Source organism: Leptonychotes weddellii, chromosome 13 (genome assembly GCF_054177405.1).
Source record: "Leptonychotes weddellii isolate Sample4059 chromosome 13, ASM5417740v2, whole genome shotgun sequence".
Classification (NCBI taxonomy): Eukaryota; Metazoa; Chordata; class Mammalia; order Carnivora; family Phocidae; genus Leptonychotes; species Leptonychotes weddellii.
The window spans coordinates 16906252-16931985 of record NC_138381.1 but is presented as its reverse complement, the minus strand read 5'-3'; the positions used below and the strand labels follow the sequence as shown (position 1 = coordinate 16931985).

The 25734-nt window shown below is 38.6% G+C and overlaps 1 protein-coding gene across 1 annotated transcript in view; it reads left to right on the top strand.

Moving 5' to 3' along the window:
- WDR7 (WD repeat domain 7) overlaps nucleotides 1-25734 on the top strand; it is a 338052-nt gene that overhangs the window by 85808 nt on the left and 226510 nt on the right. The window contains exons 16-17 of the mRNA XM_081802523.1: nucleotides 21701-22470; nucleotides 23770-23858. Coding sequence (XP_081658649.1) covers nucleotides 21701-22470; nucleotides 23770-23858 — 859 coding nt within the window. The remainder of the gene's footprint in view (nucleotides 1-21700; nucleotides 22471-23769; nucleotides 23859-25734) is intronic.

Sequence of the window (25734 nt, the reverse complement as noted above, 5' to 3'; positions counted from 1 at the left end):
TGGAATCATATTGTGTAATCTATTTGAATGCAAAGCTGAGGACTTGCCTTAGTGGGTAGAAATACGATATTGAATAGTTTTTTTTTTTTTTTAAAGATTTTATTTATTTATTTGACAGAGAGAGAGACAGAGTGAGAGAGAACACAAGCAGGGGGAGTGGGAGAGGGAGAAGCAGGCTTCCCACCGAGCAGGGAGCCTGATGGATCCCTGGGATCATGACCTGAGCCGAAGGCAGACACTCAACAACTGAGCCACCCAGGCACCCCGATATTGAATAGTCTTAAAAAGAGATCTCTGTTTAAGAAATATTTTGCCGTATCTGACATTTGTATGCCAGACACTTACAAATATTGCCATGGGAAATGAATTGTGAGGCTGTTGGGTTGATAGAGTGAGAGGCAGTGGGGACCAGGATATGATTAGGTAGAGGAAATGTTGAAGAAGGAATGGCTTGGAAGCTCTTGTGTGGGTTGAATAAATAGGAATGATAAGCAAGAGAAGAGTTGAGACATACAAGCTGATTTCAGAGATCCAAGCCTGGCTGAAGGGAGAATGGCAGAGATGTTAACAGATGATACAGACAACTCACGGAATAGGCTTTCAGATTGGTTGTAATAGGAGACATCTGCCTCTTGTTTGTAGTGGTGGGAGATGGGGTGTGTACAAGGGGAGCAAACATCCTCTAGGAAAGAAGTGGCATGAGAGTGAGAGTAGGGGTGGGATTTTTTTCCCCCAAAATAAACACTAGAGTAAGAGAATGGATTAGACTGTAGTCCATATTTTGGGATGCCTGCTGTCATTAGAGTATTCCGGATATGCTGTGAGTTAGTTATTATCATCCTTCAGATTTGCCAATGATGAACCTAAAAAAACAGTTGGTTAGAATAGGCATTGCAAACTTTTTCTATAAAGCACTAGATAATAAAAATTTTAGGCTTTGTGAACCATACAATCTATGTCACAATGATTCAACTCTGCCATTATAGTGTGAAAGCAGCCACAGACAATAGGTAGATGAATGACTATGACTGACTTCCAATAAAACTTCATATACACAAATAGGCAATGGGCTGGATTGGCCTCTGGGTCATCGCTTGCTGCACCTGCATCGGAGAATGGCATTATTAATAACAAGATTGTGGTTACAGTTCTTCCATGGAGTAGCCTTTGCTTCATTTTTGAAAAGCAATTCAAAGGAGTGGTTAAGAACCTGGGTTCTGGTGACAGGCGTATCTGTATTTAAATTACATCTCTGTAACTTGCTGCCTGTGGGTGACCTTGGACAAGTAAACTGCAATGGCCTAGTTCACACATATAACCGAAAATGAAGTTTTGAAGGAAGCAAGGTCAACAGTTGATCAGAGATGTGAGAAAATATTAAGACTTGGGGAATAAATAAGAGTGGAGTTAGTAATTAGGGAAGTCATTGGTGATCATTAGGAGAGCCACTTTGGTAGAGTTAGTTGGGTCAGAAATCCTGGTGCAATGAACTAAGAATGAGGATGAGATAAAGTAGAGGTGGAAATCGTGGAAGACATTTGCTTTTGGAGGATAAAAAACAGAGTAGTAGCAGGGCGCCTGAGTGGCTCAGTTGGTTAAGCGACTGCCTTTGGCTCAGGTCATGATCCTGGAGTCCCGAGATCGAGTCCCGCATCGGGCTCACTGCTCAGCAGGGAGTCTGCTTCTCCCTCTGATCCTCCTCCCTCTCATGCTCTCTGTCTCTCACTCTCTCTCTCTCTCTCAAATAAATAAATAAAATCTTTAAAAAAAAAAACAAACGAAAAAACAAAGTAGTAGCTTCAGTGGCTGCAGGGGTAAGAGCCGAGTTTTACTGTGTTAGGAGCTCACTGAACGTTTTTGCGGGTGGAGGAGGTATTGGTGGAGCCCTGTCAGAGGACATGGTGGTTGATAGTACAGTTAACTGGAGAATTCGCCCTGACTAGATGTTGTTTCCTTTTAATTGGTAATGATGAAAGAGAGGGAGGTGAATATAACCAAGTTAATATTCAGTGGAAGAGGAGCAAAGTAGGCTGTGGTATCTGTTAAAAGATAGGAAGTGGTTTTAATCCCTTGAAGGCAGAGCCATCTTTATTTTAATGCCGTGTAACACCCAGCATAAGTTGTGTATTGGACTAGGAATTAGAAGATTTATAAACTAAACATAGCTAGTAAATCATAGATAGCATGTGGTGGGATTTGATGTCTGCGTAAAGTAATATGTTAAGGAGATGGTCTAAGCACATCAGGTGGTCTTTTTGATGAACTTTCTCATAAAGCATTTGCCACAGACGCTGGTTCTTGGTGAGGAGATCTTGGGGGATACTTGGGGTCAATGGGATTTTACTAGTGGAGCTAGAAAGCCTTTAATGTCATGACAATCATTTCTTAAGCCTAATGTGTGTAATTTTCTGTTTGGCACCTTTATATCTTAGGCATTGTGTACAAGAGTCACCCTATTTATATTAAAAGATCACGAGGCTGAAGAAATTGAAAAATGACCAGGATGATTTATCTCTTACATTACATTTCTCTCTCTGTTGTCTAATTAGTCAAAAGCCTGAAAAAAAAAAAAAATGAACGAGCTATATTTCCAAAGGTCAGTAGCTTTGTATTCTGTGTAACTAGGTGAGAGAATGGAATTTAGAAGTTAAATATAACCTACTGAGAACATGCTCTGTGTTTCTTTGCTTACAAAATTCACTCTAAAAAAATTTTATACTGATTGAATTGACTTTATGATTTGTTGTGAAAAGGGCGCTGTAAGGTACAGACAGGGACAAGCTGTATGACGTTATATACGGGATACAGGCCTTGTCTGGTGAACTGTTTATGGCCTTAGAAAAATTCTTATGATATGTCTGACCTTTGAAGAATCAATCAAACTTGCTTAACATTCTACTCCAAAACTTTAATGAATATTTTCATAGAAAATAAGAATATGTTGGTTGTATATTTATTATATAAGTATATATAGATTTCATTTTTGGTTGTTTTAAGTGGTTATTAGAACAAAAATTTTACATTACACTAATTGTTGTCTAGTCTTTAATAAATAAAGGAACCTTAGTGATCTGTCCAGTCTTCCCTAAGAAAACTAAGGGGTCAATGTCTCTGACTGTAGGAGGAAAATAAACTTCATTGAGTCCCTATGTGATGGGTGATTCTCTTTAATGGGGATAATAATTAGAAACCAAATCTGGATGCTGCATGCACTCATTGCCCCTGGGATGACATTGCATCCAAGCCGTGTCAGGAGACAGAGCTAGATTATATGTGTCTGTTTATGCACACACGTCTGTGTTCCTCTATTTTCCTAGATACAGTAAATACCATCGGTTAACCGTGTTACCTCCACATCTAATCAGATACCACAGTGTTTGTTCTAGCCTCTCCTCCTGATACACTGTAACTCTCTTCTCCAGCTGTGAGAAACCTCATTCCCACTATTTTCAGTGTATTTACTGTCTTCATGACTCACAATGGGGTTACATCCCAGTAAACCCATTGTAAATGGAAAATCTCTTAAGTCGAAAATGCATTTAATACACCTAACCCCCCAAACATCATAGCTTAGCTCAGCCACCCTTACCCATGCTCAGAACACTTACATTAGCCTGCAGTTGGGCAAAATCATCTCACACAAAGCTTATTTATAACGATGTTAAGTATCTCATGTAATGTACTGAATACTGCAATGAAAATGAAAAGCGGAGTTTGCATGGGCAGAGATGATTGTCAGTGTGTCTGTTGTTGACCCTCATGCATGCTGCCCGACTGGGAGCCAAGACCACCACCCTTGCCCACTGTCACGGGAGAGGGTCCCATCTCATGTCACTGGCCCAGGGCAAGATCCACATTCAAACTTCCAAGTAGGGTCTCCACTGAATGTTTATCGCTTTCACTCCATCATAAAGTCAAAGAATCATAAGTCAGGGGCCATCTGTATTTCTTTGTTCAATTTGCCCTTTATGTAAACAGTTTCCAGCGCAGCCCAAGCCTCTTTAGGTATGTCAGCACCTTTTCCGCAAAGGAAAAGAAGCTTCATTTCCTTTTTATCCTTAACATTGTCCTTTTTTTCACCTCCTGCTTCTCTTGAGGCATCATTGTTTGTATGTATTTATTCTTGTGTTTCTTTCAGTTGAGGCTTCATTGCTAACGTGATGTCTTATTTCTAATTCTTTTTGAGTTCAGTCATTTCATTTATGATTTTTCTAATGCTCATTTATGTTGTTCTTTCATGTTGAGTATCATTTTAAAAATGTTCTTCAAGCTTGTTTTGAAATAAGCACATTCATTTTATCTGCTTTTGGAGCATGTCTGTTTCTTTCTGGTTCTTACTCTTTTTAATTATCATAATTTGACCTCAATGCTTTTCTGTTGCTGACTTTTTTTTCTTTGTGAAGTAGTCTCCTGGACTCTGTGAATGATTAGTTCAGATAGTTTTTCTAACTTCACAGAACTTCCTTTTTTGTTGTTGCACGCAGTTCAAAAATACGGTGGCTCACTTTCTGACATCTCCTAACACCATTCCTCACCTCTTTTTTTCAGGTGGGGGGAATTACCTTTTAGTTTTGATTGCATTCTTAGTAGTTTCTCGCTCCCGGGGGCCCTTTCCTGAAGGCAGCCGTGAAGCAGCAGTGTTGCGCGTGGACGGGGTCTGCCACGGGCCAGCCCCTCATACCTTGTTCCTGTGGGCCCTTGCATTCACTTGCTGCGGAGGTGGCTAAACCTCTCCCACGGTCAGCTGTTGCTTTTAAATGGGCCCACTGTATTTTCCTGATAAATGTCGGTTAGCGTTTTGGGGTTTGCCTATCAGATCTGTTGCATACCTCACTACTCCCTTTCCTTCATCCTACAGAGATGCCAGATACCAGATAGATCTTGTAGCTGTTGGTGGGTTTTTCCACCTGCTTGAATTTTGGGATTTTTGAATATATTTTGTCACCTCATTTTGTTGAAAATGTTCTCAGTACATTTGGTTTATTCTAATATTGCTCTATTTCGGTGTGAGGATTTGGAAAAATACAGTAACTATTCTGCCATCAGTGCCATGATCTTTCCAGAATCCCTTTGAGTTTCTGTATACTTGATGTTAATTGTAAGATTCAGTAATGAATTAGTTAAGGAGAAATTGTATTAAACATTCATTTTTAAATCTTAATTGTGTATTTATTATTGAACTAGATGAGGCACATCTGTGAATATGTTTTCTCTATTCTGGGTCAGTTGTGGGTTTGAATTTAAAGAACTGTTTATGTGAGAATATCCTTAAGCTACTGGCAAGTGACAGAGTCCTTCAGTCTGGGCTGGAATTTTCCTCATGTATTGACCCACCTGTTGCCCATATCCACAATCTCACAACGTAGTGGTTAGAGAGAATGACTTCAGACTCTACAGTGAACAATCAGTGACTTTTTTTGTTTTGTTTTGCCACTTCTTCCCTCTGTATTGTTTGTCAATTGGTATCTAAACATTTCTAGAATGAAGATTTTAGAATTTAATGTGAGGCTTTTGGTAAAGAGATTCCTTAAGGAATAATAAACTTAAAATTCTTTTGGAACCATAAATGTAATATGAAAAGATTTAAGGTTATTGATTAGGCACAGGTATATAGGTAAGGTAATTGGGATCAATTTCTGAACATACATTATTACATTGCTATTATAACAAGCACCATAAGTACAAGAAAGTCAAAGAAGTCCAGCTGCGCTGTCTCCCTCCTCCTTCCCTATTTTCCTCTTTTTCCATCCCCCTTCCACAATCCATCCATCATATTACATTAATCATTCCTCCTCCTTATCTCTGTACAAGTGGTTCACATTCCTTTCATGTATTTATGTCCTAATTCTGTTGTTATCTCTTATTCTCTCTTCATATTTACCTCACATTCATGGTACTCTCACACACATTAGAAAGTACACTCTTGTTGGTTGTGAGTGCAGTGCTCTCCTGTGTGTGTGTGTGTGTGTGCACGCGCGCGCCCATGTGCACTTGCATCATGTGTGGCTATTTCATAGAGTTTGGAATGAATGCTTCGAAGATTTCCAACTCAGGTTATTTTTTCACCAACTTTTTCTCCAGTTCCACAGTAACGAGTTTTAAGTTGCTATAAATACCATTAAGGAATAAAACTAAACTCTAAAAACTAACTACATATTTAATTGAACTTACTACATTTTTTGATGATTACAGGATTTTTAGTTCTCTTCCTTTTTTTTAAAAAAGGATCCGTAAATTAGACAGGACTGGATTTACTGTGATCCTTGCATAACACCGTCAAATAATGACATATATGAGGGAGCTACCCTTCTTTTTTTTTTTTTTTTAAAGATTTTTATTTATTTTTTGACACACAGAGACAGTGAGAGAGGGAACACAAGCAAGGGGGATTGGGAGAGGGAGAAGCAGGCTTCCCGCTGAGCAGAGAGCCTGATGCAGGGCTCTATCCCAGGACCCTGGGATCAGGACCTGAGCCAGAGGCAGACGCTTAACGATTGAACCACCCAGGCGCCCCATGGAAGCTCCCCTTCTTGAAACGTAACAAGCCCCGTGGCTCTTGTGCTTATTGGCCCTCTGTCTTGTACATAATAGGTGTTTGATGGATTTATGAATGGAATTCATAGTTCATATTAAATGTAATTCATCATATTATTCTGAACTAAGAAAAAATCAGTCTTATTTTATGATGGTTTTAGCACACTTTTGTTTCTCTTTGGAAGTACATTAACAATCCACAGTGTACCTGAGAAGAAATTCAGATTGTTGGGCAGTGTCTGAGATACAGCAAAGGAGAAATTCCTTTTACCATCTCACATAATAAATCAAATGGCAGACTGTTGAGAGAATAGGAACAGTAGATAGATTTAACCCTATGACCTCAACAGCCAGATCTTTGTAGCCCTTATGTATGATACTTTATATTTAACTCTTATTTGGGAACTTGAAGGTATTTTGAAGTAATTTGATAGAAATATAAAGATTTGTAGCTAAATACCAATGTGTTAGTACCTTGGGTAAGATATAATTTCTTCTAATATGCTTGAAATATCTGTTCTTTATTAGACTATATAAAAGATTTTCAAACTTCTTGACTTTTATAGCCTCTGTTAGAAAATAATTGAATCAGTCTAGTTCAGTAAACATTTATTGACTACTAGGTACTGTGTTTGGCCCTGGAGAGCCAAAATGAATAAGACATGATATTGACCCTCAGGAAATATAATCAGCTAAATACAATGCAGAGGAGTAAGCGAGATGGCTGAGAAATGTAGAAAGTATTGCGGAGACCTGGACTAGCCTGAGGTGATCAGGATTGGCTGCTTGGAGGAGGGGATGTTGAAGAATGAGTAGAATGTAGTCAGGTGATGCATGGAGGTGGGTTGCAGTAGGTTCTGGGAAGTGGGGAATACTATATGTGTTCAGCATTGCTGGAGGATTGAAGAGAGGAGAGACAGGAAGTGGTGTGAAATGAGGCCGGCCGGCCCATGCTTACCATGTGAAGGTGCGTAAACTTTAGCTTTTGCCTCTGTGGCTTTCACACTTAAAAAAACAAAATCATTAGAATCCTTCCTTCAGAAAGAATTTTGTATGAGAGCAAGTGTGTGCAACAGATACAAGGGAATGTAGAGGAGAGTTTAAATTCAAGAATTTTTTGTGAGTGATATTTGGCAGGCCTTAGTGATTAATTAGGTGCAGGTGCTGAGTGAGGTTGATTCACAGGTTTTCTGATTGGGTGATTGAATAGAAATTGGCTCTATCAAGTGTGATATCAAATATAGGAGCAGGTTTTGTGGGGGATGATGATGAGTTGCTTTGTAGATGATGGAGGGGTGTGGTGTTGGATATATGGATTGAGGAATCTCCAATGGATACCTGGTACTTAAAACCACGGAATGCCGTGAGATTATTCAGAGGTAGCAAATGGGCTGAGATAGACTCTTGGGATACTAACCTTAAGGGGAGGAAGTGGAAACACTTTAGAGAAGTGTAAAGAGTTTGAGGAAAACCAGGAGATTATGCTGACTTGCAAACTGAAGGGATCAAAAATTTTGAGAAGGGTAGAGAGTGATTAGTTGTATCAAATGTTATAAATGTTCAGTATTGGAAGGGTTGAAATGTGTTTGTCAGTGAGGTCCTTAGTACCCTTTTCCAGAACTGCTCCTCAGGATGTTGGGGACAGAAGCTTGAGTGTGGTAGGTTCAGGAGTGAATGGGAAGTGTGGAAATAGAAACAGCAAATGTAGGATACTTACAAAAAGTAAGGGAAGGAGAAAGAATAGCTAGAGGAAAATGCAGTTTGCGAGGGGTGAGAATGTTTGTGAATTAGGGTTAAAGAGCCAGTAGATAGAGGAACATTCTAGATTAGCATAGGGAGGAGGTAATTGATGAAGCTAGCTTCCCAGGAAATGAGAGAGTGGCAGATTACAAAGGCTGAGGGAAGGCAATTGGCTTTGACCTGGAGGAGAAAGACTTTATTTTCTGAAATTGAAGAGAGGGAGGAGCAGACTGGATGTCTGGGTGGGTATATGTTTCTATGTGAAGTGGATGGGAATTGAAAAGAGAACATTCCTAAAACCTTCACATTTTTTCAAGAGGTTATAGGTAAGATTGTGAGGAGTGAGAACCCAGGTAGGGACTCGATGAGAGAGGTAGAGATGGGGGAGGGAGAGGGGAAGCTAGGGATGAGTAAGAGGATTGACTATGAATTTGTAGTTGTAATGGGCCATAATTAGCTATAGTAAAAAATACAGGAAAAAGTATAAGGTAAATTTTATCACCACTCCTGAATTGCAATTTTGTAATTCAGAAGTTAAAGGGCATTGAGGATGTAATTGTAAGAGATTGATATGATTAACCAGAAGTTCTAGGCTTGTGAGGGAAGGAGTGCAAAAGAGGATGAGGCTGATAGTTTTTGACAAAATTGTGGAATCCAGGGACTGAATGCCTCTATGATAATGCTTCCCAGACTGTTGCAAATTGAAATCATCTGAGGATCTTTAAAAACTGGTGCCTCGCTCCTTCTCACGGGCTTTGTGATTGGATTGGTGTGCATGCAGCCTGTGCATTGGGAATGTTAAAGTTCTCCTGGTGACTGTAATGTGCAGCAGTGTGCGAACCACTGCTCTGGAAGGTTGAAGAGCAGGTATGGTGGAAGGTCTGGATCTAGAGAAGATTGTGGTCAGTGTGGAGGTACTGACGCTCAAGATATCTGAGGTGAGGACACATTCAGCTGAAGTGGGCTGCAGTCGAGACAGCCACCGAGTTGGGAGGGCAAGTATGGTCTCCATCTTTGGCACAAATGACCCTGAAGCCCACTTTCCCGGTACTTCCTGCTTTTCACTGGGTGAGCGCTCTGTGAGAAGAGAGGGCAGTGCCCTCTGGCAGGCTGATTGGGGAACAAACAATAAGACTCAAACATGTCTTATTCTTGTTTTTAGAAATAATAGTGCAAAACATTGTTGATGCAAGTAAAAAACCCAAAACAAAGTAACAAAACTAATGGGAGCTTGCTTATTTATTTATTTATTTATCTATCTATTAAATATTTTTATTTATTTATTTGAGAGAGAGAGGAAGAGTGAGAAACAACATGAGAGGGGAGATGGTCAGAGGGAGAAGCAGGCTCCCTCCCGAGCCGGGAGCCCGATGTGTGGGACTTGTTCCCAGGACTCTGGCATCATGACCCAAGCCGAAGGCAGTCGCTCAACCGACTGAGCCACCCAGGCACCCTTAATGGGAGCTTATTTAAAAGCAAGAATAACAGCAGTTGAAAACCAGCACTTATGATGTGCTGATATCAAAACATCTCTTTTATGGGCAATTCATACATTCATATGCAGTAGAATCTTTGTACTAATACTCTGCATTTTGTGATTGTGTGACATCTAAGTTCAGTATTGAAAGTCTAGAAAGCTGTACTAACTCTACTAACTTCAAATTATAAATAGTAACATATAAAACAAGCCCCTGTAGCATAATTAGACCACATAACCGTAGTAACTCACTATATTACTATAGTGGCTCCATGTTTAACATTGTGTCATTTGCCCTCCGACTTCGAATCCTTTTTTTTTAAAGATTTATTTATTTATTTATTTGAGAGAGAGAATGAGATAGAGAGAGCATGAGAGGGGGGAGGGTCAGAGGGAGAAGCAGACTCGCTGCTGAGCAGGGAGCCCGATGCGGGACTCGATCCCAGGACTCCAGGATCATGACCTGAGCCGAAGGCAGCCGCTTAACCAACTGAGCCACCCAGGCGCCCCTCGAATCCTTTTATATCCATTAGGAGGACCCTCGCCCACCCAGGGCTGCAGTCCATAAGTGAAAATCACTGACCTATATGGATGGTGAGATCTTCCAGAATGAGGGGTGGCAATTAGGGCTTTGAGCCAGTGACAGTGATTTTAAAGTTTAAAAAAACTTTCCCATATGACATTCATAACATGATTTCTATGTCATGGTGTTGCAGGCCCTACAATTAACCTTGGATGGAAGTATATTAATCAGGCAGTCATTTCAGGGAGGCAGTTTATTGCAGTGTCCAAGGATAGGAAGTATAAGTGGTTGTAGTGGTTGCGGTTGGAATTCTATACTGTGTGTATTCAGAGGTCTTTCCGTGGTCTTCCACACATCTTTCTCTTAGTTTGTATGAAGATGCTTATTTTTTTGTAATTACCCTCACACCTGGTAGTAGTCAGCCTTGGTGAGAGTGATATTTTCTAGGGGCAGTGGATGGCTGTGAAGAAAGAGTGTGTAGAAAAAAGAAAGAAGGGGATTTGTCAGCATAAATCGGGGTTTTAGTTTTCCACAGTGCACTGTAACTTGGTTCCCCAGTCTGTATTTCGATAAACGTAGTACTTGCTAGTTGCTGGGCCCGGAATACCCGTGCCTCCTTCACTCCCTCCACCTGCCTTCCCCTGGCTAGCTGCCACTCACCTGGCTGACTGCCTCAGCTCCCACGAGCCTCAGTTCTGTGACCACTGTCTCCGCAAAGGGTCCTGAAGTTTTCAGGTAACGCCAAGTCAAGCAGTCATTTGGATCTTCTCTGACCCTCTGGCATTTGCTTTACGTTTCTATCCCGGTACTAATTCTTTGGTACCAGTACATGGAAACAAGGAGATAGATTTGTTTACATGTCTGTTTCTGTGTCAGGGTTTCTTAACCTCAACACTGTTGACGTTTGGGGCTGGATAATTCTTTGTTCTGTGGTATGTCTTGTACACTGTGGCATGTTTAGCAGCGTCCCCAGCCTCTACCCTCTAGATGCCATTAGCAACTTCTCCCAGTTGTGACTCATAGCGATGTCTCCAGACGGTGCCAGACGTCCCTTGAGGGTGAGGGCTCAGTCACCTCTGGCTAACTGCTGCTCTGTATCAGACTAGGAGCTCCTCAAAGGACTGTTTGATACATTCCTCCTCGTATTTCCGGTGCCTGGCACAAACTGTTCATTGAATCACTGTGAATAACCCAGAATTTGAGGGTTGATTAATATGGAGTGGATTCATTTCCCCCACCCCCCATCTCTATAATCTCTACAAAACTAATGCTGAGAGGCTCTTGATATCTAGAAGTAAATGTCTGGCAGATGCCAGAGGACCTGGACTTCTTCCTATATCCTAACCATCGACTAGCTCTGTGACCCGTGTGACTGACTGGCTTACCTCTAGCCCTCCATTTGTTTTTAACTTTAAAGTGGAGGTAATAAGGTTGTAATGAAGTCAAACAGGCAACATGTTTTCACACATTTATCACAGTAGGTATTCAGCACATGCTAGTTTAATACTCTTAATTGAATGATGGACTGGTTTCATTCATTCAGCACACCTCAAGTGTGAACTATAAGCCAGGCCCGGAGCTAGAACGGCTGGAGAGTACATGAGTCACTTCCAAACCCAGCAGGTCTGGTGTCGAGGGGTTCCTGCTCTCATGAGGGAGAGGAGCGAGCAGTTCATTGTGATGAGCTTTATATTACCTAAGGTGTGCCCCAAGTGGGAGAGAGCCCTTGGGAGATGGCTGACCTGATGAGGTGTTGGGAAGGCTTCTCTGAAGAAAGTCATTCGTGTGGAGGCTTGATATCAAAAGGCAAAGTGGATAAGAGCATCCCAGGCAGAGAAAACACTGTGCTGCCGTGGGTGGGGACAGTGAGTGGGCAGAGAGAGCATGGGGAGCTGTGTGCCCAGGCCGGCAGCCGGTAGCCGTGAGTGAGAGAAGAGGGTTTAAAACAGGTTAGAATCTGCTTGAGTGTATTTCTGAAATTGGAGATTGCTCACCACTGTGACCCTGGATGGATTAAAGCTGTTTTTTCTCCTGTTCATTTTGCCATTATTAGTCTTAGCTTTTCTTTTAGCGAGTGGACTTCCCAGAATATCCTCTCATTTCCTTTCCTTCACAAATGTGTTAAGGGTTTGGAAAACCCAGGAGGATACATTAGTCTAGAAGCACTTTTTTTTTTTTTCTTCAGTAGTTTTCTTTCTTTTCCTTTCCTTTCCTTTTCCTTTTCCTTTTCCTTTCCTTTCCATTCCTTCCCTCTCTCCCTCCCTTCCTCCCTCCCTCCCTCCATCCATCCCTCTCTCCATCCATCCCTCCCTTCCTTCCTTCTTTCCTTTCTTCCTTCCTTCCTTCCGTTTCTTTCTTAAGTTTCTTTCCTTCAGTTATTTTCACATGTGTCTTTAACATTGATTTGACATAAAATGAGCTGGGTTTTATTGTCCCTGTTTTACCAGTGAAGGGAATACTGTTGTGTTAACTGTTCACTGTTTGCAGCATCTCTCCTCTGTTTAGGAGACAGAAGAATTGATGCAGAGGATGTTGAGTGAGTCATATGAAGGCTTGTCTAATGGAGGAGTGGGGGTGCCCCAGCCCCCAGGGCTCCTGGTCTTGTGATTTTGATGACTTGGCCATTTGGGAAGAGTTACAACTTAATCTCTTTTGCGCTGGTGTTATGGATTAAAATATTAATCTTCTAATCTCTTAATATATTAATACCATTTTGATATTATTATTATTCAAACATTATCCAGTAAGACATGGCCTGTAGAAATATCTTTAGAAGATATTATCTCCATAACAGGCATGACCTAAGTGTTTATATTTAATACATATACTTAATTTTTGAGTAATTTACATTTTATTTGTCATGCGACATAAATTATTGTATAGCATTAAACCTTAAAACCTCTTAAATAGGTTAAATATCCCTTTTTGGTTTATGCTTTTTAATATACTTGTTAATAAAAACACATGGAAGGAAATGAAATAACATCAGCTCTGAGTAAATTGTCATCTATGCCAAGTAATAAAATCTCCTATCCAAAATCAAATAAGTGTATTGTCTATTTTTAACTTAAATGGAGTCTCTGAGAACTCTATTACCCTGTTAGTATTAAGTAACAGCAATACAACAGCAGAGGGCACCAAATATCCATTTCAGTCTTACACATTTTCTTGATAGTTTCCCTTTCTTCCTCCCTCCCTTCATTTTTCCTAATACAGTTGACCCTTGAACAGCACAGGTTTGAACTGTGTGTGTCCGTTTATATGTGGATTTTTTTCAGTACGGGAAAGTCCTGTAAACATATTTTGTCTTCCTTATGATTTTCTTTTTTCTGGCTTTCCTTATTGTAAGAATACACTATCTAATACATATACAAAATATGTGTTAACCGACTCTTTATGTTATTGGTAAGGCTTCTGATCAACAATAGTTAGTAGTTAAGTTTTGGGGGAGTCAAAAGTTACACTCAGATTTTCTACTGCCTGTGGGGAGAAGGGGACTCAGTGGCCCTCACCTCCGTGTTGTTCAAGGGTCAAATGTACTTAAAATCATCAACATTAAAACCATATATTCTTATAGTAAGTAGTGGGATTTTCCCTTAGCTAACTTTAGAATATTTTAAAAGCACATTAGGACATCAATGTGTTTTTATTCATTGAACCTTTTGCATTTAACCTTATGCATCAGAAGTTCTTTTAAAGATCTTTATTTTTTTTTAAGATTTTATTTGTCCATTTGTCAGAAAGAGTGAGAGCATGTGCAAGCACACAAGCAGGGGGAGCAGCAGGCGGAGGGAGAAGTAGGCTCCCCACTGAGCAGGAAGCCCAATGCAGAGCTTGATCCCAGGACCCTGGGATCATGACCTGAGCTGAAGGCAGACACTTAACCAACTGAGCCACCCAGACATCCCTAAAGATTTGTATTCAATAGAATATTCTATCCATAATCAAGAATAAAATTTTTGTTTAATTTTTCCTACCAAAATATTCTTAGGTGATAAACCAGTCTTTATACTATACTTAGGAAATAAAAAATTATTTAGATCATGCATTAGAAATATGACACCTAAATAATTATTTTGTAAAATGTTATATTATTATTTTTCAAATACATATTTTTCCTATATTCTATTTTAGGACTCAGTGTTGATATTTATAGAAGTGTGTATGTGTGTGTATGTGTATGTTAGATATATAACATTTCCTAGTCTTAGTATCCTCAATCTCTGGTTTCAAAGCAGATTCAGATTTTTTTTTAAATCATTTACTCATCTGCTTTACACATCAGCATCAAAATCAGCTGCTTTTTTTTTTTTAAGATTTTATTTACTTGAGAGAGAGAGAGAGAGAGAGAGGGAAAGAGCATAAGCAGGGGAAACAGCAGAGGGAGAGGGAGAAGCAGGCTCCCCACTGAGCAGGGATGCGGGGCTTGATCCCAGGACCCCAGGATCATGACCTGAGCCGAAGGCAGACACTTAACTGACTGAGCCACCCAGGCATCCCAAAATCAGCTGGTGTTTAATGCTCACTGGCATAAATCAAATTTATGTTTAGGTAGAAATCTGGACTATTTGGTGTTATAGATTGGACTCGATGCTTTTTCAGGAAACATAATTATTTTACTAGGTAACTTTATAAATAGTCCTGAAAACTATGACGTTAAAAAATGATTCAGAAATAAGTTTTAAAATCAGGACCATTGAAGTGAATGATGCAAGAGTAAAATTATTGCCAACATTCTGAATTCCTCTAAGTCACTGGATAAAATGACATATGCCTAAAATATCATTATAACGTTGATTTTAGGGGACAAAGCTTCCAGGTGTTTCAGCAGACATGATTTAACCTAGCATGTAATCAAATATATAATAGTGATAAATGTTGTAACAAGGCTACGTCCACATTTTCTCCTTTGCAGACTGTAAGTGGTTTTCTTGCTGCTGACCGTGCTGCTTATGGTGTGCATGTGTGTGCATATGCTGAAAAATACCTGGGCTCGAGGAAGGATCAATCTCCCGATCACAGTTCTGTCATTTTCCTTGGGTTTTTCACTTGAGATACAATTTTACCTGCTACTCTTAATGTGATTGCCACAGGTTCACTTGCAGTGATGAGCAAGCAATCCAATAATTTTTTCCTATTGTTGCATTTCTGTAATATTTTAAGTCAAGTTCTTTAGTATTTGAAATGGCTAAATCTGTATTTTCCTGTTTACAGAAAATATAACGTTGTAATAGGCTTAACACAATGAAAATGTCAAATATATCTGTTTTACTAGCTTTTTAAGTACATTGTGTGTCTTTTGCATTTACGATTGAGTTTTACTAGCAAATTTGAGGCCATTTCACTTGGATATATTTTATGATTTAGCTTTTCTTTCTGCCCTTTTTCAAGTAAGTTTTGAAATTATTGCCTTAAGTACAAAGGCTTTATTTTCTTCTAAGCATCTTGCATATAATAGACACTCCACAAGTATTTGTTGAATTTAATCTTCTGCCATGGTAATGTAAAAGGGAATTTGCGAGCACACATTTCAGATGTTCTTAATAAAGGTGACAGAACAAGCATACTAACATTCCTGTTAAAGAATTTCCGGGATTAGGTAACCTGTATGTGAAATTGTTAAGACTATAAGATGATTTGAATGAGTTAGTTTGCTCTAGATATGTATATCTTATGATTAAGCTAAGAGATCCTTGGAGTTTGATAGATGTTTCTGTTCATTTTCCTTTAGCTAAATCTTAGTGTGGCATATTAGAGTATCAGACGTGTCTGTGATCAACTCTGCCATCTCTGTGCATTTAGCTAAAGTCTTAACCCTCACAACTTTGCCGAATAGGGTATTTTGTTGTAATAAGCCTTTAAGTCAGTAAAATCCATTGTCAGTTGTTACAGGTCATCCGCAGTACTTGGGGATGAGTCATTTTCTCCTTCTTTCCTTCAGTCTCCCTCTATTCTCATCTGCTTTTATTATTGCTTTCTGTTTTTCACCCTCCGTTTTTGGCTGGGACTTGCTCATAGGTACAGTTTTTCCATGGTGACATGATCAGCAGCGCTGAGAGGTTGTGATAAGAGGAGTCGCACACAGTCACATCCAGATGTCATGGTACCAGACACTAGATAACCTTTCAGTTGTCCAAGCACATGGGCTGTCTGCTGGCGCACCTCCCGGAAAGAGACAGAACCAGAGCAGATCTCGGGGTGCTGAAAGGGGCACAGATGTGGTTGACATCAGAGGAGAGAGCTTAAAAGCTAACCTTGTGTCCTCACTCTTGCCTTCTTTTTTCTTCAGGCCACTCTTGCTGCCTCAATAATTTCCTTACCAAACATGTTTGATTTTATATTCTTTGGTAATAATGATCTCCCTTTCTCCTAATAGAATTTTGTAGATCTTTACTGGAAAGACAATATTTCCTAATGTACTGTGGTGGGCTCTTGATTTTACCTTATGCTATTATTACCTATTCCCTCATACACAGTGACATGCCTGTCTACCTAAAGTTCTTATAGGATGATGTTTTACCTTTTTCTGTGATATTATGAACCTAATGCCCAGCATAGTGCCTGGACCATGGCAGCAACTTAGCATATGATAGCTATCAATATTCATTTTCATAGCAAGAACATACTAGATATAATGTATTATAAATAACTTTGTCTTTCAAATTAATGTCAGTGGGTATAAAGCGTTAAGCATAGTGTTTGACATTACACATTCAGCATTTGAAAAAACAAATATGAAGCTCAATGGTGTTAGAAATAAAAGGGTAATGTACACATTCTTCACCCCACCCCATCCTCTACATTCTCAGTACTGTTGCATACTTTTATCTTCCCTCATCTGGATGGCTTCTGTTTCCTCCCAATTCATATTCATGACTCTGATCTTTTCAGCCAACATTGCTGGTGGATAAACATCTATAAAATTAAATTTGATCATGTTATTCCACTCTTTTAAAGATGATAGTTCTCAAACTGTACTGCAGCATGAAGTTGCCTGGGATTCTCATTAGACAGGTTCTGATCCATTCAGCTCTGTTCATACTGATTCAGGCCTGATATCAGGCCCAGGAACCTGTATTTTAACAAATAGCCCCAATGATTCTGAGAGAAGCACTGCTTTATTGATTCCCAAACCTGCAAGATAAGGTTCAAAAGCCTTAGTGTGAACCTCTGTGTTCTCTCCTTAAATTCGTTCTCTTGGTCTTCTGTGGCTTCATCAACATCCATCCTGTCATATCTCCTCCCTTTCTCCTTTTTCACATTTTGCTCTCTCTCTGCCCTTTCATAATTACCCCTTCGGAGAGGCTCTCCCTGGTCACCCAGGGTGGCTATCTCTGCTGTGTCCCTTATTGTACCTTGCAATCCTCCTTTCTTCAGAGCATCATTCTTAATACATCATCATGGTGTCTTTACATGCCATTATGCAGTTGTGAGGTTTGAGTTCCGTGACTAGAAAGTCATCTTGTTTGTCTTTGTATCTCCAGTGTCTTGCACAAACATAGGCGAATGTGTAAAAAATGAATTAAATACGGGAATGAAATTCAGAAACTCTTGGCTTTTCTAAATCATATTTTATAGAATATAAATTGATATTATTTATGTTCTTTAGGTTCTTAAGCTGTGATTTAGAAATTATTTCCTACCTTCCTTTAAACATGATTCCGTTCAGAACAGAGGTTTCAGCAAAGGAGGCAGAATTAGTAATAATTATGGAAATAATTTGCGGAAGAGCAGCCACTTGAGACTTTTTTTTACATTTTTCTTTCATTGAGGTATAATTGACATACAACATTACATTAGTTTCAGGTTTATGATGTGATAATTTATATTTGTATATACTGTGAAATGATCACCACAGGAAAGTCTAGTTAACATCCAGGAAATGCCCTTGAAGGATGGGTAAAGTATGACTTAAAGGGTTGTAGGAAGAATGAGAAAGGAGCATCATCCTGGCATAAGCAAAGTCACAAACGCTAGACACTGCATGGTTCTGGAAGATACAGGTGGTTTAGGGGCGCCTGGGTGGCTCCGTCGGTTAGGCGTCTGCCTTCGGCTCAGGTCATGATCCCAGGGTCCTGGGACTGAGCCCCACATTGGGCTCCCTGCTCAGTGGGGAGTCTGCTTCTCCCTCTCCCTCTGCCCCTCCTCCTCCTCATGCTCACTCTCTCCCAAATAAATAAAAATTTTAAAAAAAGTACAAGTGATTTCATTGGGCTGTAGTAGAAGATATAGGGGATGTGGCTAGAGATGAAATTGAAGGAGTAGGCAGCAGTGTATTTTGGAAGATGTTTTGTGCTTTGCAAAGAAGTCTTTGCTTTGCAAAGATTGTATCACTGGATTATAAAATGCTGTTGAAGCCCCTTCAGCTAGGAAGAAACATGGTCAGATGGGAGGAGGATTGAACAGAAGAGAGACCAGTTAAGGAGATTTGTTATAATTTTATGATAGAAGAGTTTATGATTTATGATTAGCAATTTAAAATAATTTTATAATTTTTTTATAATATCCTTTGTTTATTCTGCCAGGTACTCTGATAAGGTTACACAAGATGAGTAAAATATAATTAGTTCCCATAGAGTACAGGAAAATGTAAATATGTAAAATACCTAACTATATCAACATAACCAAGGTGTATACATTTGTGATTTATAGTAGATATAAAATGTCATGGAGCTGGATTCATTGTGGACTAATAACTTTCCTTGGGAGAATTAGAGTCTTGGTGGAAGAGAAGGGATTAGAATAGAACAAAGAAGAATATTTTGGGCAAAGGAATAAATAAAAGGTTTAATGGGTGGGGAACCATGGTTATGGTATGAGAGCCTATTTGTTAAAGCTGGAAAAATATTTGGTATCAGACTGTAATGGGCCTTGAATGTTGTGCTGAAGGACTTTGTATTTTATCCTGGAGCTTTATTTTCTGATTATGAAAATAATATATATTGACTGTGTACCATTTAAGAAATGTAGGGAAATATAAAGAAAAAAGAAAATATTCTATAATTCCATCACAAAATGTAATTACCAATATTTTCATGTATTTCTTCCCAGTGTTTCTCACCATGCTCAAATATATACTTAAGCATTAAATAAATGAAATCAGAACCATAGTGTGTGGGTGTGTGGGTGTGTCTGTGTAATTTTATCTCACTTAAAATTGGAATAGGAGAGGTGCCTGGGTGGCTCAGTCGGTTCAGTGTCTGCCTTAGGCCCAGGTCATGATCCCAGAGTCTTGGATCAAGCCTGGAGTCGGCCTCCCTGCTCAGTGGGGTGTCTGCTTCTCCCTCTGCTCCTCCCCCCCCCCCCCGGCTCATTCTTTTTTTCTCGCTCTCAAATAAAGTCTTTAAAAAAAAATTGGAACAGGAAATTTTGCCATGTGGTTAAGTGTGCCCAGAAAGCATGATTTGTAGTGATTGCAGTATTTATTCTATTATATGGCTACACTTAAATTATTTATCTGTTTCCTTATTGTTAGATTATTTAGGCTTCAATTTAAAATAATGGCTACCATTTCACTGAATATCTTTGTACATAAATCCATGTCTGTATTTCTGACTATTTAGGATGGGGTTCTAGAAATAAATGCACTGGATCAAACTGTCTAAAGGTCTCGCAATGTATTTTGCCATATTGCTTTTCTAAAAGGCTGCTATTTAAATTCATGCCTGCAGTGAATGTGTGGGTTTGACTTTCATTGTACTCCTGGCTAAGTAGTTTTAGTGTTTACTGTGTGCTAATTTTATAAATGGTATCTTGTAGTTATTTTATTTTATTTTATTTTAAAGATTTTATTTATTTATTTGACAGAGAAAGACACAGTGAGAGAGGGAACACAAAACGGGGAGTGGGAGAGGGAGAAGCAGACTCCCTGCCAAGCAGGGAGCCTGATGTGGGACTCGATCCCGGGACTCCAGGATCATGAGCTGAGCCGAAGGCAGTCGCTTAACCAACTGAGCCACCCAGGCGCCCTCTTGTAGTTATTTTAACAGTTATTTCCTTGACAACTAGTTTGAGCTGGTTTTTCCCTATATTTATTGACTCTTTGTTTCTTTTACTGTGAATCGTCCTTGATCTTTATGATAGTCCCCCTCTTATTTGGGCATTAGTATTTTTCTTGCCTATTTTAAGAAATATTTATGTAGATTGTAACCCTATCAGTCTTATTTCTGGCACATTTTCCTATTTCTTACTTGCCTTTTAATATTTTTATAGTAGTGAGTTTTAAATTTAAGTATATTTGGAAAGCTCTTTCTCATCTTGAGATCAGATACATTCACCTGTATTTTGATTTAGTTTTTAATCTGTATTTTCCATTTCTCTTCATAACCCATGATTTTGGCAGAAGAGTGATGTGACTGGATTTGTGCTTCAGAAAGAAGTCTTGTGGCTCTGGAGTTGCGTTGGAGTAAATAGAGACTAGGGCGGTGAACCCTAATGAGACAAGAAAATAAGTGTCCAAATGTGGTGACAGTGATAGTGGGGATAGATGGTCTGGGAGGCACAGCGGGTTCAGTGGCAGTGTGGACATCAGGACGCATTTGACTGAGGGGCTATGGGACATCGAGATACAAGCAGTTGTAAGTAGAGGATTGAAACTCCAGGAGGCTGGTCGGGCTGATGATGGAAATTAGGGAGCCACAAGTGTTAGTCCTAATGTGGGAGGAAGGTTGAGTTTTCAGGGCAGCTGACTGCTGAAAAGCGTGGTCAGAATTAGAAGGCTCACCAAGAAGGGAAGCTAGGAGCTTTTAATTTTTTTCTTTATGCTTTTATCTCACTCACCCAGCAAAAATAACAATGTCAGATACTGCAAAGAGCTCGAGGAGGAGCGGGACTGAGAGTTTCCTTGGATTAGCCTCTGATTCCGTACATTTGGCTAAAAGGGGCAGTAGAGGGGGAGAGAAATCAGTAGAAGAGGGAGCATGGTCAAAGGATAACACTCCTTGTTAGAATCTAAGTAGACTTGAGCATGTTTTCTATTGAGGGAAAAGAATCTGTGAATAGGGAGAGAGTGAAGGTAAAGTGGAAAAAGGAGGGATTTGATGGTACAGCAACTTAAACGGAGGAGTTGCTGTGATAAATGGATTCTTCTTTCAGGTGAACCAGTAGTTCATTCTCAGAGAATTTGCATAGAGGTTATTGAAACAAATTTTAATCTGTTCTATAAGTAAAAAGACTCCATCAATAACAAATTTTTCTAGTTTTTAAAAAATTAATTGACCATTTTATAATTGTTTCAGCATAAAACTCTCATATAAATTCACATCTTTTACATGCTGTTGATTGGCAAAGTTTGTGTGTTACTTTTAATGATAGGGGTACCTAAAAAGCCTAGTATGCATTCAGATTCCTCTATTTGTTGCTCAGTCATGAATGTATGCAGTTAAACACTTTATATTATAACCATTTTTTAAAAATGTTTTTTGCAGGGAAATTTGCCTAAATATTCTCATAACTCCCTGGTGGTTCAGGCAATAAAGACAAACCTAACAGACCCAGACATACATGTGCTTTTCTTTGATGTGGAAGCGTTGATTATTCAACTCTTGACTGAAGAAGCCTCTAGGCCAAATACTGCGCTTATTTCCCCAGAGAATTTGCAAAAAGCATCTGGCAGTTCAGACAAAGGGGGCTCTTTTCTAACTGGAAAACGAGCAGCAGTTCTCTTCCAACAAGTGAAAGAAACTATCAAAGAGAACATAAAGGAACATCTCCTGGATGATGAAGAGGAGGACGAGGAGATGATGAGGCAGAGAAGAGAAGAGAGCGATCCAGAGTATCGGGCCAGCAAATCTAAGCCATTGACCCTATTAGAATATAATTTAACGATGGACACTGCAAAATTGTTCATGTCATGTCTTCATGCCTGGGGTTTAAATGAAGTTCTGGATGAAGTTTGTCTTGATCGCCTTGGAATGCTGAAACCGCACTGCACAGTATCTTTCGGTCTCCTATCGAGAGGAGGTCATATGTCCCTGATGCTTCCTGGTTATAATCAGCCTGCTCGGAAGCTGTCGCATGGGAAAGCAGAAGTAGGAAGGAAGCTGCCAGCAACCGAGAGCGTTGGAAGGGGAACTTACGGAGTGTCCCGAGCCGTCACCACACAGCATCTCCTGTCTATCATATCTTTGGCAAATACATTAATGAGTATGACCAACGCAACTTTTATTGGTGATCATATGAAGAAGGCTCCTACCAGGTGTGACCTTGATAGTTTGGTTTTATTCTCACATTTCAAAATAAATAAATAAATAAAGCCTGCTTTATTTTTCTCACTGTTTTATTACTTGGGGGGGGGGCCTCTGCCCACCTTAGCATTTTTGTGTCATCTCAGTGTTTCCCCTTGAAATTTTAAAACACAACATGCATGATTTAAAGCATGATAAAATTACACAGTTTAATCTTTACTCAAACATACTACGTAGCTATTTAAACTGAGTAGCTCACATCAGCTTTAATAAGTGAATTACAGACTAGCTCTTCAGTAAATATAATCTTAGAATTGTATCCACTTAAAGTTTGCATTGACATTTAATTCAAAGGGTATATTTGGTTGAAATGCTTCTTTATGACTTATATGTAATGAATGATAAGGTGTTCAGTAATTAGCTTCAGAATTTTACGAGAAGTGTAGTAAGAATTTTTCAGTTGGAAGAGAGAAAACAAGTTTTTAATTGTAGGAGAGTATTATTTTAATATTTCAGGAATATCTAACCTGATTTGCTATTACCTATTTTCCAGAAGTCATGAGGACAACTTTGTAAACTGTGGTTTTATTATACTTTATTGAGAATTGGTCATATTGAGAAATTTTAAAAAATCAAATACTTACGTAGTACTTACCTTGTGTCTGGTTCTGTTGTAAGTACTCTATAGATACTATTTCATTAATGCTCTTAACCCTCCAAGGTAGGCACTGTTATTATCCTTTTACTACAGATAAGCAGACTGAGACACAGGTTAAGTAATGTGTCCAAGGTCACACAAGATGGTTAAGTGGTATCACTAGAATTCACAATGAAACAGACTGCCTCTGGAATCCAAGATTTCTAATGCCTTATTACCTTTTTCAGATTTTAAGGATGAATTCTTTTAGACTCACTGTATTGTTCCATGAATTCATTTGGACCAATGATATAGGGAGGGCTGAAATCTCAGCATGCTAATATTGAAGAATGAAGGACTAATTACAATATTTATTTGTCAGTGGTAGTACATTAAACTGTTCAGAAATATTTCTTAAATTAGTATAAAGCATAAATTGTAGATATAAAATTTTTACTTGCTATTTGCTAATCATTCAATATATTAACATTTGAAAAGGAAAATGTTAATAGGTACAAAATAGTAAAAAAACATTTTTTGGAATGGTAAATTGAAAATGTTCTGTATATGTTTCTTTTATATTTCATTTGGGACTAGAAAGCTTAATATTTTAAGTGGTTCTGGAAATATGAAAGTATGATGTATATATACATATATTTTCTTCTTTTTAAAGGCCACCTCGACCAAGCACCCCAGACCTTTCTAAGGCAAGGGGTTCCCCTCCAACTTCCAGTAATGTTGTGCAAGGACAGATTAAACAAGGTAAAATTAAATCTTATTAAGTAATTGACCTGACATTTCAGCTGTAGAAACTGAGGAGGCATAGCTAATGTATAATCATAACATTTTGTTTGTCTCAGATTGTTAAAAGAGAGAAAAGTTGTTATATTCCAGATGTAAATATGTATAATTAAGATGTCAGTTAAAAATAAATCAGATTTATTTAGAAACTGATAAATGAGCATATTTCACATAATTTTATTGTACTGTCTTTGACCTAATTTTTATGAATTAGGGGCACCTTAACTTGACAACACTAGTGTGTTAATTGTGTATCTTGAGTTTAAAAGTTATACCTATTTTTAACTATATTTAGAAATGTTTAAAATCATATTTTCATACTCTTTTCTGCGTTTGCAAGTAGTTCATGCTTTGTAATCCACAAGTGGAAAAACTTTCTTTTTATTTACATCATTATTGTCTACAGCTTTGTTTTTCATTAGTGGATAGAAGAGAAAGTTGAGTTTCTCTTCCATTGTTACCTTTTATGTTCATTATAAGAGTGGCAAATGCAGCCAGAGTTGGAGATGGGGGGGTCATTTCTGCTGAGAGAGCTTTCTTTCAGGCCGAGAGTTAATGCTGACTCACTCAGAATGTGATAGAAGTGAAGAAGTGAGCAAGAGATGGGATGATGAAGGTTCTGCCTATAAATGGTGACTTCAGGGTCTTCTTTTTTCCATAGGTTTTTTGTTTTGTTTTGTTGTTTGTTGTTGTTTGTTTAGGTTTTAAAGATTTTTTCTTTTTCTTTCTTTTTTTTTTAAACAATTTTTCCCTTCCCTAGGACAAGTACTTTTCTCTTTCTTAGCTTAGTATTTGGTATTTACTTTAATATGTTTAAATAGATGCCTGAATTTCAGTTTTAGGCACTATTTGCTTCTCATTATAGAAGATAAGCTCCCACATTCTCTACCCCCACTCCATCATTCATTCTAACCCCACATGCTCACCCCTTTTGTTACCCTTTCTCTGATTAAAATTAATATAAGCTATTATAAAATAATTGTATGTTATAGAAAAGTTTTGATTGGATAACTTTTTATACTTGTGTACGTGTGAAACACATGTATAAAAAAGTATGCAAAACAGAAATATGTAGCTCAGTAACTTTTACGTGCTAAACTCCCTTGTAACTACGTCCGTGGACAAGAAATCGAACATTGCCATCATGCCAGAAGTTGCTGGTATGTTCCTTCCCAGTCATTATGTGCCCCCTTCCAAAGGTAACTACTGTCTTGACTTGTGGGAAATTACTTTCTTTCTTTCCTTTAGAGTTATACCATGGAAGTTTAAATCCCTAAACACTGTAGTTTAGTTTTGCTATGCTTTGAATTTTATATGAATTCTGTCAGTCACAGAGTATGTATTCTTTTGTGTGTGGCTTCTTTTGTGAGATTTATCGATGATACTGCGTTTGAAGTTTACTCATTTTCATTGCTCTGTAGTATTCTGTGGAATGAGTAGACCACAGTGTCTTCATGTATTTTCCTGTCAATATACATTTGAATTATTTTCATTGTTTTTCGTAAATCTACAAATGTTCTTGCATTTGATTCTTAATGTACCTTATCAGTATTTCTGTTGTATATATAACTAAAAGTGGAATTTCTGCATATGTTTAGCTTTAGCTTTAGCAGATAATTTTAGGATGTTTTCCTAAGTGATATACATCCATCAAAATGGCTAAAGTGAAAAAAAAGTACTGTTGGCTAGGATATGGAGCAACAAGAAGTCTCATACACCATTGGTGAGCTATGCTAGCCAACCCTGAATATTTTCCATCTCTTTCACTTTAGCCATTTTTTTTAGCCATTTTGATGTATGTGTAGTCTCTCATGTGTTTAATTTACATACCCCAATT